Source organism: Rana temporaria, chromosome 7 (assembly GCF_905171775.1).
Source record: "Rana temporaria chromosome 7, aRanTem1.1, whole genome shotgun sequence".
Lineage (NCBI taxonomy): Eukaryota > Metazoa > Chordata > Amphibia > Anura > Ranidae > Rana > Rana temporaria.
The window spans coordinates 38,295,522-38,314,183 of NC_053495.1; the positions used below are offsets into that span (position 1 = coordinate 38,295,522).

General features: G+C 42.6%; 1 protein-coding gene across 4 annotated transcripts in view; it reads left to right on the top strand.

Moving 5' to 3' along the window:
* Nucleotides 1-18,662, top strand: part of ARHGEF3 (Rho guanine nucleotide exchange factor 3) — a 463,997-nt gene that overhangs the window by 252,145 nt on the left and 193,190 nt on the right. For 2 of the 4 annotated variants that reach the window (XM_040359243.1, XM_040359246.1), the window contains one exon: nucleotides 2,612-2,725. The exons of 1 other annotated variant lie outside the window; for it this stretch is intronic. In XM_040359243.1, the coding sequence (XP_040215177.1) occupies nucleotides 2,612-2,725 (114 nt within the window). The remainder of the gene's footprint in view (nucleotides 1-2,611; nucleotides 2,726-18,662) is intronic. One more of the 4 variants, XM_040359244.1, reaches the window with a different exon arrangement.

The window sequence follows — 18,662 nt, forward strand, 5'->3', positions numbered from 1 at the left end:
CCGACAGTGTAAAACAATTACACCTGTCGGATCTTAGGGCTATCTATGCGTAACTGATTCTATGAATCAGTCGCATAGATACTCTGAGAGATACGACGGAGTATCTGAGATACTCCGTCGTATCTCGGCAGTGAATCTGGCCCTATAGTCTCAACTTACTGCCCATTAGACACTTTTGTTCCCCCACTTCCCACTGGGCACTATTGCTTCCACCCAACCTACATTCCCCCCACCCTCTGCTAAGTACCAATCCCTCCCACCCCACCCTCTGGGCATCAGTGTTGCCCTCTCACCCCCTACTGAGCACCAGTCCCCCCAACACTGACACAAAGGCATCTTTTCCTTTTTTTTCCCCTTCCATTTACCAACAATGCCAGGGAATTCTTTCTCCCACGGACGCTAATATCTGGCATTTTTTAAGTGTGTATACAAAATGTAGGCCAATATTCAGCTCAATTTAGCCACACTAAATTGCACCCCTTGTCTTATTCGAGTATTAGCCCTTTCCCACTTCATATAAAACTAAAAAACAATTCCTACATATATATATTTTAAAGTTAATCCTATCATTAAACAAATATGGTGGCTCTGATTAATGACCTCCTAAAGACTAAAACATTACTTTGTGGAACTGATCGGCGTCAGAACTGACCTGGAACAAAGGCAAAGATCAGGAAATCAGATAAATCATAAGATCTTCTCTGCATACTTGTTCTGGGTCAATGACTCAAAGTATAGGGAAACAGTTAAGCATAACAGCCAGGCAACTAGTATTTTAGAGAGGTCGGCTGGTCCACATTTTACTTCACATTCTTAAAATTTGGCTTTCTAGACAGACAAGTTTTCTATAAAAAATGTGATTCGTTTGAAGACACTAGATCCAGATCTTGCCTGCCGTAACTCTTCCTCCCACACGTATATCACCCTTACAACATAACTGGTTATATAGTCAACAGTGTCTGGACTTTATAAAGTTCTAGAGTTTATCCTGCTTGTGTTGTGCACTTGTACAAAACTTCAGATGAGCCCTCCCTGTCTGCAAGTTTGAAAGCACAATACGGGTAATCAATGGGCTTTTGGAACGATTATGGACACAAATGTTGTGACGTTTTAACTAATGGTGAGAAATGTCACTTTGTGAATGGTTACAAAACACAGTGATCTTTACCAAATAGTTTCTCTGCATTCTTTTGCCTGCGGTCATAAGTCACCTAGAATATGACACAACGGCCTTATGCCCTGGAGAGCTGAGTGACATTGAGTACAATACATTCACACCTATAGGGTTTCTTTGTCATGCAGGAGACAAGAGCTCTATGAATATCTACAGATGCAAGTGAGACCCGTGGGATGTATGGCTGCCTGTCCTTTTTTTAAGTTTTTACTTACCCTTCAAGTCTATTTTATCAGTTAAACTTGGTTTTGAGTAAAGAGGGAAGGATAATGACCTCTGTCCGGAATTTATTGCCATCTGTTTTCCCATAAGGGAGAAATGAGCATACTATTCCACCTCATACTCATAGAAAGCCAATGTGCACATCCACCTTGAACTCAAATCAAGAACCAGTGAGTAGACACATAGGGCCAGATTCTCAAAAGAGTTACGCCGGTGTATCTACTGATACACCGGCGTAATTCGAAATTCCCGCCGGCGTATCATTGTTTTGTATTCACAAAACAAGATACGCCGGAATTAGGCTAGGATCCGACTGGTGTAAGTCACTTACACCGTCGGATCCTAAATGCAATACAACGCTGACCGCTAGGTGGCGTTTACGTTCAGGTCTCATTTGACTATGCAAATGAGCCTGATACGCCGATTCCCGAACGAATTCGCGCCGCGTAGTCGTCGCGTACATCGTTTCCGTAAGCGTACGGTTACCCCTGCTATATGAGGGGTAACCTTACGTCAGTCCGCTGTATGCCATGTTAAGTATGGCGTCGGGTCCGCGTCGGCTTTTTCCGTCGGTTACGTCGTTTTACTAAGTCGTTCTTGAATACGACTTTACGTCAATGACGCTCACGTCGGCGTCATTGACGTTTTCCGTCGTGAGCTGGAGCATGCGCACTGGGCTATTTTTCAGCCCGGCGCATGCGCAGTTCAATCGGCATGGGGGCACGCTTAATTTGAATACAAGCCGCCCCCTTTGAATTACGCGGCCATACGCCGGGCCATTTACACTACGCCGCCGCAAATTACAGAGCAAGTGCTTGGAGAATACGGCACTTGCTCCAGTAAGTTGCGGTGGCATAGTGTAAATGGCTTACACTACGCCAACGCGGGATCTTGGAGAATCTGGCCCATAGTGATGGAAGTGGTGACAAAAGAACTGATTGCTGTGCATTAGCAAAAATTCACCATTGTAACAAGCATAATGGTAGCTGCAGATACCAAGAGTAAGTGTTGACCGTATTCACAATAAAAGTATTATTATTGCTATTATTATTATTCACAGTAAGAAGTAGTATTTATTAAAGCCCAACTCCATGAAAATGGTAAAAAAATCCACCCTTGCAATGAGCCTACATCTGCACTGCACTGGGTTAATTGCTCATCATGTCTAGGGGCAGAAGGTTAAGGAGAGAATATTTACCTTACTCCTCGCTCCAGCAGGCTCCCTCCAGTGCTACAGCGGCCCCCAACTGTGATGCCAAGGCTCAGCCCATAGATCGGAGCTTCAAGCGAAGGAAAAGTGCGCCGGAGCCCGTTGGAGTCGGGTATAAGGTTAGTAATAAAGCCTGTTCTGAAATTCCCTAGACACAGCAAGCAGCTAACCCTTGCAGTGTTGGGGGGAGGGACCTTTAAATTATTTTCATATAAAAAATGTTTGGTAGGGTCAGTGAACAGTCTGAAACGTAATGATGGGGTCAATCAGCTGAAGAGTTTGGGGGCTCCTGCTTTAAAGAGTTGTGATCATGTGCAAAGTGCAGCAACCCTCATATTTAGATCAGTCAATGCAATGAAAGATGATTGTTGATTGGTTATTTTGGGTTAACATACTTAATTTTTTGCTCAGTTGTCTTCACCTTACTAAATTAGTTAATATGAAGAAAAAATTATGGAGTACGCTTTGTTTATATAACATTAAAATTATGTGTTTTTCATGTAGTAGCTTAGGCACGGCAGGAACTGGGCAAGGTTCGAACAGTGTATGGACAGGCTGAATGTACCAATTCGATCAATCAACTTGGGTAAAACCAGCATGCTGAGTTTTACCTGCGATTATGGCTGCTATAGCTGCTTGAAATAGTCTTCTCCTGGCTGGGATGGCCCGGGCTTTCCCCATATTCCCCCACCCCCCTGCAGGGAGAAGACAATGGCCTGGAAGGAGGGATTCCCTCATCAACGCTGTCTGTGTTGATGGGGGAATTGAGCGAATTTCTTTGGATTGCAGAAAAAATATTTGCTCTGTGTATGGCAGGCCTTAGTAGTTAGCAGTAGGTTTGATTTCCAATCAAGACATTATACGCATGGATGTTGCATGTTTCCCATGTGTGAGTTTGCTTCTGCACTCCAAAGACATTCTGGTAGGTTAATTGCCTCAAATGAGTGATCTCACCTCCTAATAGCTTTGAGTCTCCAAGGAAAAAGGGGCTATACAAATAAAATATATATATAGCGTATATAATCGGTAGTAACAACGTTCTTCCTACATTGAGATTTAGTTGTGTACACTCTTGACACTATATATTATGTCCTCTGTCACTGAACTGGCAAATGTATAACTTTAGCGGATAGTCAAATCTCCATGCACAGCCTAGACCAGGGAAATGCAATTAGCGGACCTCCAGTTGTTGCAAAACTACAAGTCCCATCATGTCTTTGCCTCTGAGTGTCATGCTTGTGGATGTCAGAGTCTTGCTATGCCTCATGGGAATTGTAGTTCTGCAACAGCTGGAGGTCCGCTAATTGCATATCCCTGGCCTAGACCTAGGATGAGGGAGGCTCCAAAGGGACCCAAGTACCAGTTTGAAGATTAATAAAGAGAATGCACCATACCTACTCTTCTAGACTGTTACCATAGACTCTTTCTAGGCCAAGTCAGTCTTACTTTTAGTGATTTGAGTTACCTGATGCAGCTGTTTAAGGTTGGATGGGAAGATGGTATCATGACTCTAGGTTGGGGAGACACCCGCTGGCCAACTAATCTCAATTGATGAGCAGTGTCTGCCTGCCTGCCTGCCTGCCCCCTCCTCCCCAAACACACACATGTTGACATAATGACCAATGCTTGGTCAAGCCATGTGTCCTTGGCCTGGTGTCCACGGCCACCCTAACCTTTGACATATGGGAGCAGGGATTGGGTTAAATTCATGACACTGGTGAAATTGTTTTATGTGTTGCTTTGAGATAAAAATCTAGAAGACTTGGCATCCCTCTATCTAAGAGCATATCTTATCAGTTTATAGTCAGTCAGTGTGTTTATAGTGAAATGCATATATTAGGCAAAGACTTGGCAGGTGAGAAAAGCACAGAATAATGAGAAATCACAGGGGAACCTAAAACTGACTGGTGCTGAAAGAAGCAGATCTTGTGATTTGGCTCAGCCCTTTGGAAAAGAAACAGAACAAAACCAGGAAAGGTATTTATAGTGACTCCACATTCTTGATTGCATTTCATCTCCTTTTGGAAAAAAAAACCTAGAATTTTCAAAAAAGGACAAAATGAATGACCGAGCACATTCCTTCTCTAACATCTGTGCCTCTTTATTTCGCTTACATTGGAAATACACATCTGTCAGATTTTCTGACCCCATAGTATCCTAGTGCTAAACAGCTATACATAAATATTTAGGTAATATGGGCCTGTCACTTGAACACATCACAGTCAACATACTTTTTATGAGGAGACAACAAAAAATGACTGTCGCCTAACCTGGACCTTGTGCCATTGGGACTACAGGGAGTTTCCCGGTGGGCTGATGGTTCAGTGGGCCGGCTTCAGCAGGAGTTGTCCGGCCGCCATGGCAGAGACCTGTCAAAGTGGGCCAGTCTGGATGAAGTCCAGGGCCAAATTTCTGTCCCGGTCCAGCCCTGTCTGTGAGCCTGCATATGGGACTGGCTAACATTGGAGAGGGAGCTTGCTATTGGGCTGGTTCAAGAATCTGATCCTTGCTGATAAACCAACAATGGCCTCTTCGTTTTTTTTCTACCTCGCCTCTCCAGTTAAACAAGTTTATAAGGTCAGCTGAGTTTATCTTACACATTTTTGGAAACACTTTGCAGCTCTGTCTGGACAGTTTGTATGAAGGTTGGTCAGACTGTGCTTGCATGAAAACCTCCTTTTAATGTCCCATGGCAGCTTAATAGCAACAGTAAATATACTTCGGCCCCATAAGCATTAGATGACATAAGGTGAGACGTTGGCACATGTTCCTCATGCCACTAAACCAGGGGTCTCACACTTGTGGCCATCCAGCTGTTGTGGACTTACAAGTCCCATCATGCCTCTGCCTATAGGAGTCATGCTTGTAACTGTCGGCCTTGCAATGCCTCATGGGAATTGTAGTTCTGCAAAAGCTAGAGGGCCACCAGTTTGAGACCCCTGCACTAAATCCTCCACCCATTTATGCCGAAACCAGTAACGTGCACTTAGTAGTAATGTCTATAGCATCTATGAGGCTATGGTCATTTGTTCTCAGTGATGTAGTGAGTGCTCCTCATCAATGTGCAAGAGCAATGTGTATAGGTATATGTGTTATGGCTGTACAATCTCTTCTGTTTCAAAGCCTGATGTGTGTGTGACAGCGCTGGACTGATACAAGTGAAGGTTGGTTCCGATGGATCTACCGTAAAGTGATTTTTTCCTTAAAAAAAAAAAAGGAAATCTGCGGTTGAAATTTAGGATAGGTAGACCCTGTTCTGGTCCAAAGCTTTTTCCCCTGAAACGTGTTTTAACCATTTAATGTTTCAAAAAGTCCATCAAGTGAGATGAACTTTTGTACCATGTACTCCTCAGTACAAATCCAAGATTTTATGTTTTAAAGAGAAGAAACCTTTTCTTGGTTTCTGATGCAACATTTGTGATAAAAAGTGTTTCAAGTAGGTGACTCTCTGGAAGTGGTGTTAGGCAGGTTTGTGGGAGTGGATGGGCTTACTTTGGCCTCTACCGATGACACACTTCCATCTTTTCAACATGACGTTGCTTTCAGCAACGTCATGTTGAAAGTAGATAAAGACACTCATGTGTCATTTAATAAAAAAGATCTTATAAAAAGCTTCTGTAAGATGTCCCTGCCATTTCGGCATACCCCTGAAGACGCAAGTGTGCGAAACGTCAGGGTGGAGTCCAGGCAGTAACGGTATCGTCCATGACCGCAGTCCGCAGCGGCGTGCGACATTTGAGCTTTATATATTTTCATTCACACGTAAGTACGCAATCTGTAATTTAATAAATCATTTTTAATGCCCTGTACACACGATAGGAATTTCTTATGGGCTAAAATCTGATAGAATTTTCTGTCAGAATTCCATTCAAGCTGTCTTCCATCAGTCTTGCATACACACTGTCAGACTAAATTCAGACCGTCCAAAACGCGTTGACGTAAAACACTACGATGAGCTGAGAAAAATGAAGTTCAATGCTTCCGAGCATGCGTCGACTTCTGAGCATGCTTGTTTTTTTCTCCGTCGGAGTTCAATATAGACGATTGGAATTTCCCATAGGATTTTCCATCAGAAAAAAATCAAATATGTTCTATTTCCAAAATCCAACGGAAACAAATCCTATGGGGCCCACACAAGATAGGAATTTCTGATGAAAAAATTCCATCAGACTTTTTTCATCAGAAATTCCTATCGTGTGTACAAAGCATAAGGATTTATGCATTATGGAGATCTTTTCTTTCATGTGCTAATGTGATTACGGCTTGCTGTGTGGACATCTCGGCTGATACCAGAGTGATTGTTTCCGAAAGTCTGATTACCCCTTGGCATGGTTTATATTTGAGCACATTGTGGATTGCGGCTTTCTCGTTTATTTTATTCCATTTATTTTGGTCACTTTATTTTCAATTTATTAGTTTAAACACATATTTTTCACTAAGCGCAGGGATTTGTATCATTTAATAGCAAAGTGCTGCACCTGTATAATGTTCTGTAGACATTTCCAAGAAATAATAGCAGACTCCCCACTAGCCTTGAATGGGCACATTAATAGGAGCGATTCATAAAAAGAAGTGAAGGAAAATATGACCAACAATTTATGTTTAACTTAAATAATCATTTTTTAATCTACTGTATCTATTTATCCATCAATCTATTTACTGTAGCTGCCTGTCTTTCTGTTAAATGTTATATTCTGTACCCATTGATAAAAGTCAGCAGTGGCATTTTGGGGAGGCGCAAACAAACTGAAAAAAAACCCCATCAAGCGCAGCCACTGTGCCCATCAAACGCTGCCACTGTACCCATAAATTGCCGCCACTGTGCCATCAAACGCAGCTACTGTACCCATCCATTTCTGTCAATGTGCCCATCAATTGCTGCCACTGTACCCATCAATTGCCACCACTGTGCCCCATCAATTGCTGCCAGTGTGCCCCATCAATTGCTGCCAGTGTGCCCCATCAATTGCTGCCAGTGTGTCCCATCAATTGCCGCCAGTGTGACCCATCAATTGCCGCCAGTGTGTCCCATCAATTGCCGCCAGTGTGCCCCATCAATTGCCGCCAGTGTGCCCATCAATTGCCGCCAGTGTGCCCCATCAAATGCTGCCAGTGTGCCCCCCTCCCGGCACTTACCTGTCTCAGTGTTGTCCTCCATGCTCCAAGTCCTCAATGTCTAATCCCGTCCTCTTCCCGTCATCTCTGCTATGATTGGACGTCTAATAGGCGTCCAATTACAGCGCCTGTCCCTTCAGCCAATAAGGTGACAGGGTAACCAGACCCGAGCACCTGATTAGCTGAGAGGTGGGTCAGTGTTAGGGAAGCGGTTTATTCGCTTCTCTAACTGTGTAAACAGCGAACACACAGCATTGTGCCCTCTGTTTACCAAAGCCTACTAAAGCCCACGGCTCTAATTAGGACGCCTATTAGAGCCGACGGTAACCGCTGTAATTCAGATGCTCGCCGCCTGACAAGGGGCCTGATACCTGAATAGGGGGCAGCAGCGGCGACAATAGATAGATTCATGCAATGCATGGATCTATCTATTGGTGATAGAGCTGTGCAGGAGAGAGGGGGCGGCGCTCTCTACCCACCTCTCTATGGATACATCACCACTGAAAGGCAGTATTTGTAATAATGGTCACTTCATCTCAAGTACCCCATAAAATTGATATCTATTACTAGTGCCCTCTATTTATAAATGCTGCTTATATCCATTTATATGTGATTTATCTGTTGAAACTATTATGATGACGTCCCCCATAAACCTAAACCAGAAGTCCCCCAGTGGTACAAAAAGCATTGTTTGAGAACCAGTGATCTATTTTATAATTTCTGCATTCACAATACGGTCATCTTTGGTGCGTTGGAAGCTGAGTGGAATATTCCTCTTTGGCAAAAATTCAAGGTCTAGAACCTTGATGGAATCACTTTCTCTCACTCATGTTTTTATAATGCAAGGCCATATGTTTTCACAAGAGAATACCATAAATGCTAACAAAAAAGCTTTGGGTACACTTCAATTACAGCACTCAAGGAAGATTTCCTTCCAGATGTTTTGCAACTTACCTGCTGCAAACTGCCAATGTTAAAGCCCTGTCCCATGTGATCTTTTTCTCATTTTTTTTTCTCCAGTTGCCTTGTGTGTATTAGGTGTCACTAAGATGTTTTCTCTGGGCCCCGTACAAAAATATTTATAAATATATATATAAAAAAGGGGGGTTAGCCATCCGGGCCCCTGGGACCTCTGGGCGCTTTAATAAAAAGAAAAAATAAATAATAAAAAAAAAAAAAATGGTGGTTGCCATCCGGGGCCCTGGGGATCTCCGGGCCCCTGGGGACCTCTGGGCGCTTTAATAGAAATAAAAAATAAATTTAAAAAAAATATAAAAAAAAAGATTTTTATAAAAAAAAGGGGGGGTTGCCATCCGGGGGCCCTGGGGACCTCTGGGCCCTTTAATAAAAAGAAAAAAGAAATGAAAAAATAATTATTTTTTTATAAAAAAGGGGGGGTTGCCATCCGGGGGCCCGTTAATAAAAAGAAAAAATATATATATAAAAAAAAATAAAAAAAAAAGGGGGGGTGCCATCTGGGGCCCTGGGGATCTTCTGGCCTGGTTCCTATACAAACTCAGGCCGGCCAATAAACGGAGCAAATTTCTTTCTCTCAACCACAGTCTGCACGAAATAATTTAGACAGACAGTGTTGACCGGGGAATCCCTCCTGCCGAGCAACTGTATTCTCCTGGCGGGGGGATCACCCCGATTAATGTTAAAGCTACAAGTCATTGCAGCCAGTCAGGGTTTTAGCCTGATTTAGCCTCATCAATGAAGGAAGGGTTCTCACTGGTTGTGGACGTTACATATTTCACATTGATTATTTATTTACTCGTTTTGTGGTTTTGTTTTCTTGGTTGTTGTTTTAGTAACACTGTATCCCTTTAATATTGTTTTTCAAAGAAGCTGAACACATTAAAACACCTCTGATGATAGAACATACATTTGATGTCCGAAATATCTTAAAATAATTGTGTGGTTTGCTAATTTAAGCTCTCAGACAATCTACTTCTCTTTCACAATAATTTAGAAGCCATGTGTTTTGAGAGACGGAATTTCTCCCGTTGCTTGTGTTAGCGTGATGTAACATGTCTGTCGAGTTCTTTGTGTTTGGCTCACAGATGTGTTTACAATCCATAGATTAGGTAAAGAGAGGTGTGAACATAACAGTTTTGCTTTGTGTTTAATGACTATTCTGTTGAAGTCTTGCAAATCTACAACTTTAGAAGAAATGCTATTATGATCACCCTCAGATATCACCAAGATATCATTAGGTCAATCCTACTGGCAATATTATAGGGGTTTTCGTACTCTGTAATAACAGCGTAGCCAGGGGTCAATTCCTGGGGAAAAAAGTGTGGGAACTCCCACCCAAGATCCACTCCCCCACCAAAAAAAAAAATGATACGCTCATATGCATAATTACTAAACCGCATAATTACTGTACCTTAGTAATTCATCGGGTAGTGTGTGGGTATTCCGTCACTTCTTCGATGCGGGAACAATGACAAAAGCTCCCAGGAGACATTGCGGCATTGAGGAAGTGACGGAATACCCGGTCAGTAACATAAAGGATTACTAAGGTTCGCCTGCCCCTGACAGTGACTCGAGCTGGGCATCGCCGCTTAGTGAAGGATTGGCTCGGGCGGCTTGGCTGCTCTAGTCCTGCAAAGGGAACGGAGTTCCTGCTGTGAAAAAAGTGCAGGAACTTCGTTCCCACGCGTTCCCGCAGGACTTGAGCCCTGAGCGTAGCCCTACTAGAGTCCCCTTTACCAAACAGTGATTTAAAGCGGAGTTCCAACCACAATTAGCATTTTTTAAATGTATGTCCTTGCATCCTGCGTTTTTATAATATAAATCTGGTCACTTACTATTTTACAATCCGCTGCGGATCCGCATAGATATTCAAGATAGTTTATAAAACTATATCTACACCGTTGTCATTTTGCTTGTGGGCATTGTGAAGCCTACAGGCACTTACTTCCTGGAAGTTTCTGGAAGTCTTGGATGGGGAGTAATAATTGGACAGCGCACTGCATCCTGGGAAATGATGACACACATTTCCCAGGAGCATTAGAGGGAGATGATGTCAGAATCCTAGGTGGTTTCAAAGGCAGATTTCGTGGGACCGCATAGCAACAGGCATTTACAGATGAGTAAAAAAAAATTTATTTTTTCTTTTTTAGTCGTAAGCTACAGTTTAAAGCAAAATTGTTTTTTTGATGGAACCTCCACTTTAAATATATGGGTGCTTTATAACGAAAGAACTTTCTGGAACATATGCTGGTGAGAAATCGTAAGACCTCCTCAAAGTAAGATCAAGGAATCAAAGGAAACTTTGACAGTGTGGCAGAAACCTTTTTAAACTTCAACAATTGTGAATTTGTGTATGCCAGTGCCTGTAATGAACATCACCTCCTGCCGCCCTATACACACATCTATGGCAATAGTGGCACCACTGCTTGCATCAGCCTTGTACTGAGAAATAGTCCATTCAACACAGTGATGTATCTGATTGTCTTAAAATTAGTATATACAGTGTCCTGCGAAAGTATTCTGCCCCCTTGAACTTTGCGACCTTTTGCCACATTTCAGGCTTCAAACATAAAGATATAAAACTGTAATTTTTTTTGAAGAATCAACAACAAGTGGGACACAATCATGAAGTGGAACAAAATTTATTGGATATTTCAAACATTTTTAACAAATAAAAAACTGAAAAATTGGGCGTGCAAAATTATTCAGCCCCCTTAAGTTAATACTTTGTAGCGCCACCTTTTGCTGCGATTAAAGCTGTAAGTCGCTTGGGGTATGTCTCTATCAGTTTTGCACATCAAGAGACTGAAATTTTTGCCCATTCCTTCTTGCAAAACAGCTCGAGCTCAGTGAGGTTGGATGGAGAGCGTTTGTGAACTGCAGTTTTTAGTTCTTTCCACAGATTCTCGATTGGATTCAGGTCTGGACTTTGACTTGGCCTTTCTAACACCTGGATATGTTTATTTGTGAACCATTCCATTGTAGATTTTGCTTTATGTTTTGGATCATTGTCTTGTTGGAAGACAAATCTCCGCCCCAGTCTCAGGTCTTTTGCAGACTCCATCAGGTTTTCTTCCAGAATGGTCCTGTATTTGGCTCCATCCATCTTCCCATCAATTTTAACCATCTTCCCTGTCCCTGCTGAAGAAAAGCAGGCCCAAACCATGATGCTGCCACCACCATGTTTGACAGTGGGGATGGTGTGTTCAGGGTGATGAGCTGTGTTGCTTTTACGCCAAACATAACGTTTTGCATTGTTGCCAAAAAGTTTGATTTTGGTTTCATCCGACCAGAGCACCTTCTTCCACATATTTGGTGTGTCTCCCAGGTGGCTTGTGGCAAACTTTAAACAACACTTTTTATGGATATCTTTTAGAAATGGCTTTCTTCTTGCCACTCTTCCATAAAGGCCAGATTTGTGCAGTATTCGACTGATTGTTGTCCTATGGACAGAGTCTCCCACCTCAGCTGTAGATCTCTGCAGTTCATCCAGAGTGATCATGGGCCTCTTGGCTGCATCTCTGATCAGTCTCCTCTTTGTATGAGCTGAAAGTTTAGAGGGACGGCCAGGTCTTCGTAGATTTGCAGTGGTCTGATACTCCCATTTCAATATTATCGCTTGCACAGTGCTCCTTGGGATGTTTAAAGCTTGGGAAATCTTTTTGTATCCAAATCCAGCTTTAAACTTCTCCACAACAGTATCTCGGACCTGCCTGGTGTGTTCCTTGTTCTTCATGATGCTCTCTACGCTTTAAACGGACCTCTGAGACTATCACAGTGCTGGTGCATTTATACGGAGACTTGATTACACACAGGTGGATTCTATTTATCATCATTAGTCATTTAGGTCAACATTGGATCATTCAGAGATCCTCACTGAACTTCTGGAGAGAGTTTGCTGCACTGAAAGTAAGGCGGCTGAATAATTTTGCACGCACAATTTTTCAGTTTTTTATTTGTTAAAAAAGTTTTAAATATCCAATAAATTTCGTACCACTTCATGATTGTGTCCCACTTGTTGTTGATTCTTCCAAAAAAAATTACAGTTTTATATCTTTATGTTTGAAGCCTGAAATGTGGCAAAAGGTCGCAAAGTTCAAGGGGGCCGAATACTTTCGCTAGGCACTGTATTACATTTAAGCACGCCAGTATAGGATTCCTGCTCAGACTGCACTGTTTTGTTTTGAATTATTTGTAGATATTAGGTCAGGAAAAAGAAGAAATGGGAAAACCTGATATTGGGGATAATGAAAGACATCTATGCCACTTAATGATAGTTGGCAATACTAGCATGGTTAACTTAATAAAAAAAAAACATTTTAGGAAAAGTACAAGTGAAAAAAATTCCTTTTCATTTTCACAAGTTGTCTAAATTTCTGCATTGTGTGTTATGCAGGAAACAAGTCTGACAGCTTTGTAAAATGCAGGGAAACTTCTTGTAACATAGCATGCAATCACTGTGCTGACACCTTATCAGCAAGTGTTTCTGCTTTGTCTGTTGCCATGCCTTCTAATGTTTCCAAGAAGTGTTTTCACCTTTTAAGGTGATCGTGGGAGCCTGTTATCCTTCTGTTTCATTTATTACATTTATCCGTATATCTCCCACAACAACCTGTAATCGCACACCACATGTTTCTATATTAACGTTTAAAAATACTAGTATAGAATAAACTTGTTCTCAGTTATTTTCTTATGCTGCCATAACAGTTAGGAGAAGCATGTGGGTATAATAAACTGATCCAATAAACAGAGAAAAATGGTTCCACATTAAATTATTATATGCTATACAGGGCTTTTTTTCTCAGATAATTGGTGCAGGAACTCAACCATGCTTACCCTGCAGAGGGAGAGCACATTGCATTAAAAGGGTAGGTGTGGACAAATTGCACTAACAATGGGAGGGCCTTACAGAGGCATTTTTAAATACCATGCATGCACAGGGTTCAGAAGTATAATACATACAGTGTTCAGGGTTCAGAAGTGTGCTACATACAGAGTGCAAAACACAGGAGTGTGCTATGTACAGGGTGCACGACTCAGGAATGTGCTATGTACAGGGTGCAGCACTTGGCAGTGCACTCCGTACAGGGTGAAGGACTCAGGAGTGTGCCATATGCAGGGTACAGGACTCAAGAGTGAGCTATATACAGAGTACAGGACTCCTGAGTGTGCTATATACAGGGTGCAGGACTCAGGAGTGTGCCATATGCAGGGTACAGGACTCAAGAGTGAGCTATATACAGAGTACAGGACTCCTGAGAGTGCTATATACAGGGTGCAGGACTCAGGAGTGTGCCATATGCAGGGTACAGGACTCAAGAGTGAGCTATATACAGGGTACAGGACTCACAAGTGTGCTTTGTACGGGATGCAAAACTCAGAGGTACTCTGCATACAGGGTGTAGGGCTCAGGAGTACACTATGTACAGGGTGCTTGACTTAGGAGTGTGCTATGTACAGGGTGCTGGGCTTTTGAAGCACACCACCTACAGGGTACAAAACTCAGGAGTGCAGTAAGTACAGGGTGTAGAACTCAGGAGTGCTTTATGTAGAGATTGCAGGTCTCAGGACTGCAGGACATATAGGGCGCAGTCCAACACCAATAGTATAATTAAAAAACAAGAAGGTTAGAGGGGATCTGCTCCTGCGAGTTTACAATCTATAAGGGAGGGGCTGGTGAAAAAAAAGGGTAGGGATTATGAGGGATGAACTGATGAGGGTAGTAGAAGATTTGGTTAGCCGGAGGCAGGATAGGCCTCCTTGAAGTGATGAGTTTTCAAGGCTCACCTAAAAGTGGACAAAGTAGGAGATAACCGAACAGATTGGGGTAAGGAGTTCCAGAGGATACTGTATATGTCCTCTATAATGTGGAGAACAATGATTAATGATGAATTTATTAAGATAGAAAGTTAAAATAAGAATTAACTCACTGGATAAGGGTTAAAACGGTCAGTCACAAGGGGAGGCTCGCTGATCCAGATAGCCGGCGGTGTGGGCTGCTGCTGTTGTCTCGCTAGCTGCAGGGGTTTCCAAGGCTCCGAGTCAAGCTGGCCGTCCCCTCCCCGTTGGCTGTGACATCACTGGATGTGGGGCAACAGGCTTGCTGGCTGAGCAGGCGGATCCGCTTGGACAGATTCCACCTCATGTAAAAAAACAAAAAGTTTAAAACAAGTAAATGGAATATACCTTTCTATCTGATTAATAATGGTAGCATCATAAGGATTCAAATTAGGTAATGTTGACTGAGAGCGTTTAGTTCCACTTTAAATAAAGCAGAGTTCCGACCAAAAATGGAACTTCTGCTTTTCGGAACCCCCCCCCCCCCTCCGGTGTCACATTTGGCACCTTTCAGGGGGAGGGGGGTGCAGATACCTGTCTAAGACAGCACCCTTTTCCGGGCATAGCCACTCCCTAGGAGAGTGGGGACCAGATGAGGACGGGCCTCGCCGCTCCCGCATGTGAAGTAGGGAACCGGGCAGTGAAGCCGCAACACTTCACTTCCTGATTCCCTCACGAGGATGGCGGCGGGGGCAGCCGAGAGACGAGCGATTGCTTGGCATCGGCTGCCGACATTGCGGGCGCGCTGGACAGGTAAGTGTCCATTTTTTAAAAGTCAGCAGCTGCAGTATTTCGGGTAGACCTCCGCTTTAACACAAACCTTTATTTTTTATTATCCCAAAATTTTGCATATGGTAAAGACAGACTAGGGGGAAATTGTTTCATGTTCGCAGCCTTGAAATATGCAAAGTCAGTCTACAAAATTCATTGTGGCCTGAGCTGTGCAAAAAAAAAAAAAGGCCATTTATGCATCAGACAAAATCAGAGTGTACAAGTACCACAGTCACACTTCATTAATTAGGTCCTAAATGCTGATAAGTTTCATTTCTATCTGAGGGGTTACACCCAAACTGAGGTCATGGTGTTAACAAGCATACTTCCTTTTCTTTGTTTAAACACTTTTATATGTCACATGAAGAGGTGTCGCAGACAAACCCCATCCTCTTGCAAATCATATTTTAGGAACAGTAAATAAATGATTTGGGGAGGGGGGGGTATGGTTTGTGAAATGTAAAATATATTAATTGGCAATAAATTAACAAATAACAACTTTAAAGGCAAAATCACATTTTAAAAAAAAATAAATAAACACACCCATGTTGAAAAAATTGGTTTTTATTTTTGCATTGGAGCCTGCAAAGCATTGCAACAGCAGTTAGTGGATGACGGGTGCAATGCACAGGCCCCTGCATACTATTCCTTCAGCCCCAGATCTGTAAGGACTGACCATTAGGGGTCTGGAGGAAGTAATCAATAAACTACAAGTGCAGTGACTTTGCTGTCATTGTGCTCCATTTAAAGAGATGTATGTTTTTTTTTTCTTTTTTAAATCCTACTTACCTAAGTGGATGCATCATTGGTCCGATGCTGCATCTGTCCTTCGGCAGCTCTAACACTGATCTGTCCTTCGGCAGCTCTAACACTGAGAACCAAGTGATTGAACACCACTGATAGCTCGGTTCTCCAAGCTCGCTGAGCAGAGAGCTGCTGACTGTCAGTCACTGCTCTTTGCTTTGCATCCCCCCCCATGCTCACTGGAGCACTGGGCTGTAGAGGGGGTGGGAGCGTCTGGCTCAGGCTCTCAGCAGCATACGCACAGATACTCCGTAGCTTGATGCGCTTCGCCCCTCCCACTGGGCATCATCAGAAGCTTCTGATGACGCCCAGTGGGAGGGGCGAAATGCGTCAAGCTACGGAGTATCTGTGCGTATGCTGCTGAGAGCCTGAGCCAGACGCTCCCACCCCCTCTACAGCCCAGAAAAAAAAACATTTAAAAAAGGTTAGTGAACCAACAATGCACTAGCTTAAAGGAACCTATTTAGAAAATGAAAAACTAACATTTACAACCCATTTAATTTCTTGTTTCATTTTTTGGGGTACTTACCTTACACTACAGCAGCAACCCTATTCATCATTTATTATTATTATTGTTATTATTATTATTACTGTTTAGACACACTGCCATAGCACGGGTTTGTAATTTTCCTTTTTTCCTTTATTCATACCTGCCTGAGGTTCAGCAGCTTTAGGATTCATTCACATGAGCATCTAAAACCATGTTTAAATGCATACAGCATATAGTTTTATACACAGCTAAACACACATACAGTCGCATCTACAAACAATCTGCATTTCTGTGATTAACAGCAATAAAACACAGCTGCATCCACGGCCTTACTGTATCTGCAGATGTATCTGGAGCTCTACATAAAGTAGACAAATAGCCAGATTCAGGTAGTGTTACGCCGGCGTATCAGTAGATATGCCGTCGTAACTCTGAATCTAAGCCGTCGTATATTTAAGTGTATTCTCAAATTGAGATACACTTAAATCTAGCTAAGATACGCCAGTGCCTGCGCCGTCATATCTTAGCTGTCTATTTAGCCCGGCCGCTAGGGGTGTGAACGCTGATTTACGCCTAGAATGCGTAAATCAGCGAGATACGCCTATTTACGAACATACGCTTGCCAGTCACAGTAAAGATACGCCGTTTACGTAAGGCGCTTTCAGACGTAAAGTTATTCCACCAAAAAGCTGGCCTAGCCAATGTTAAGTATGGACGTCGGTCCCGCGTCGAATTTTGAATATTTTACGTCGTTTGCGTAAGTCGTCCGTGAATGGGGCTGGACGTAATTTACGTTCACATCGAAACCAATAAGTCCTTGCGGCGTAATTTGGAGCATGCGCACTAGAATACGTCCACGGACGGCGCATGCGCCGTTCGTTCAAAATGTCATTTACGCGGGGTCATGGTTTATTTACATAAAACACGCCCACCTCTTCACAATTTGAATTAGGTGCGCTTACGCCGGCCCATTTACGCTACGCCGCCGTAACATAGGAGGCAAGTGCTTTGTGAATACAGCACTTGCCTCTCTGACTTACAGCGGCGTAGCGTATATGCGATACGCTACACCTGCACAAAGTTAAGCCAGTCTTTCTGAATCTGGCTAAAAGTTCCCAACTGTCCCTGATTTCGAGGGACTGTCCCTGATTTGGAGCAATGTCCCTCTGTCCCTCTTTCCTCCTCATTTGTCCTTCATTTTGGTCTGATCTTTATAGATGTATATAAAATGCACTTTTTATCTTTCAAAAAGTGTTTTCCAGCACTAAACCTTTCATCTAATCTCTAAATTGCTACATTTGTAAATTCCAAAAGCCTATAAAAAGGAATAGTAGTGGTAAAAAAAAGCACTGTGGGTTTAACCAATCTTGTTTTTTTTGTACAATTCTCCTTTAAGGGGGCGTGACATGGGGTGTGTCCTATGCCTGCATACCTTTGCTGATAGGTGTCCCTCATTCCCATCTCAAAAAATTGAAAGGTGTGAAAGTAGATATTTGCCAGCACACCATGGTTCAACAAAAGTGGCATTCAAACTGATTATTTATTGCATGATCACAACACAAGGAGAGTGGAGCTCTACATAATTGCATATAAAAGCATGTAAATGCGTATATGTGTAAAGTTATTAAAAGAATCACACACATATACACGCACCTTAATGCGAGGACTTTTAGGCACCCATTTTATGTGCATTGACTTGCACTTGTATTCCATGCAGATGATGCATATTCCTGTGTGAATGAATCTATAATAAATATTATTTAGATGCATCAGCCTGCTGAAACATTAATTCAAAAGCAATATTACTCATTTGTTTTCTGCTATGCATTTTGTATCTTTTTTTCTTGGGTGGGTAAATGTATAGCAGTGAATGTGCACTGTATGAGGATCACACCCTCTGCACTGCAAGCACAGGAAGGATGTACAACCGGGAAGACGTGCTTTTTTTGTCAGGTTTACATTTATATATAACCGTAATTGACAGATGCACAGTGGTGACATTATCTATTGGGTCAGCAGAAAAAAAGCACATGATCAGGGCGTCATTTTCACAGCTATGC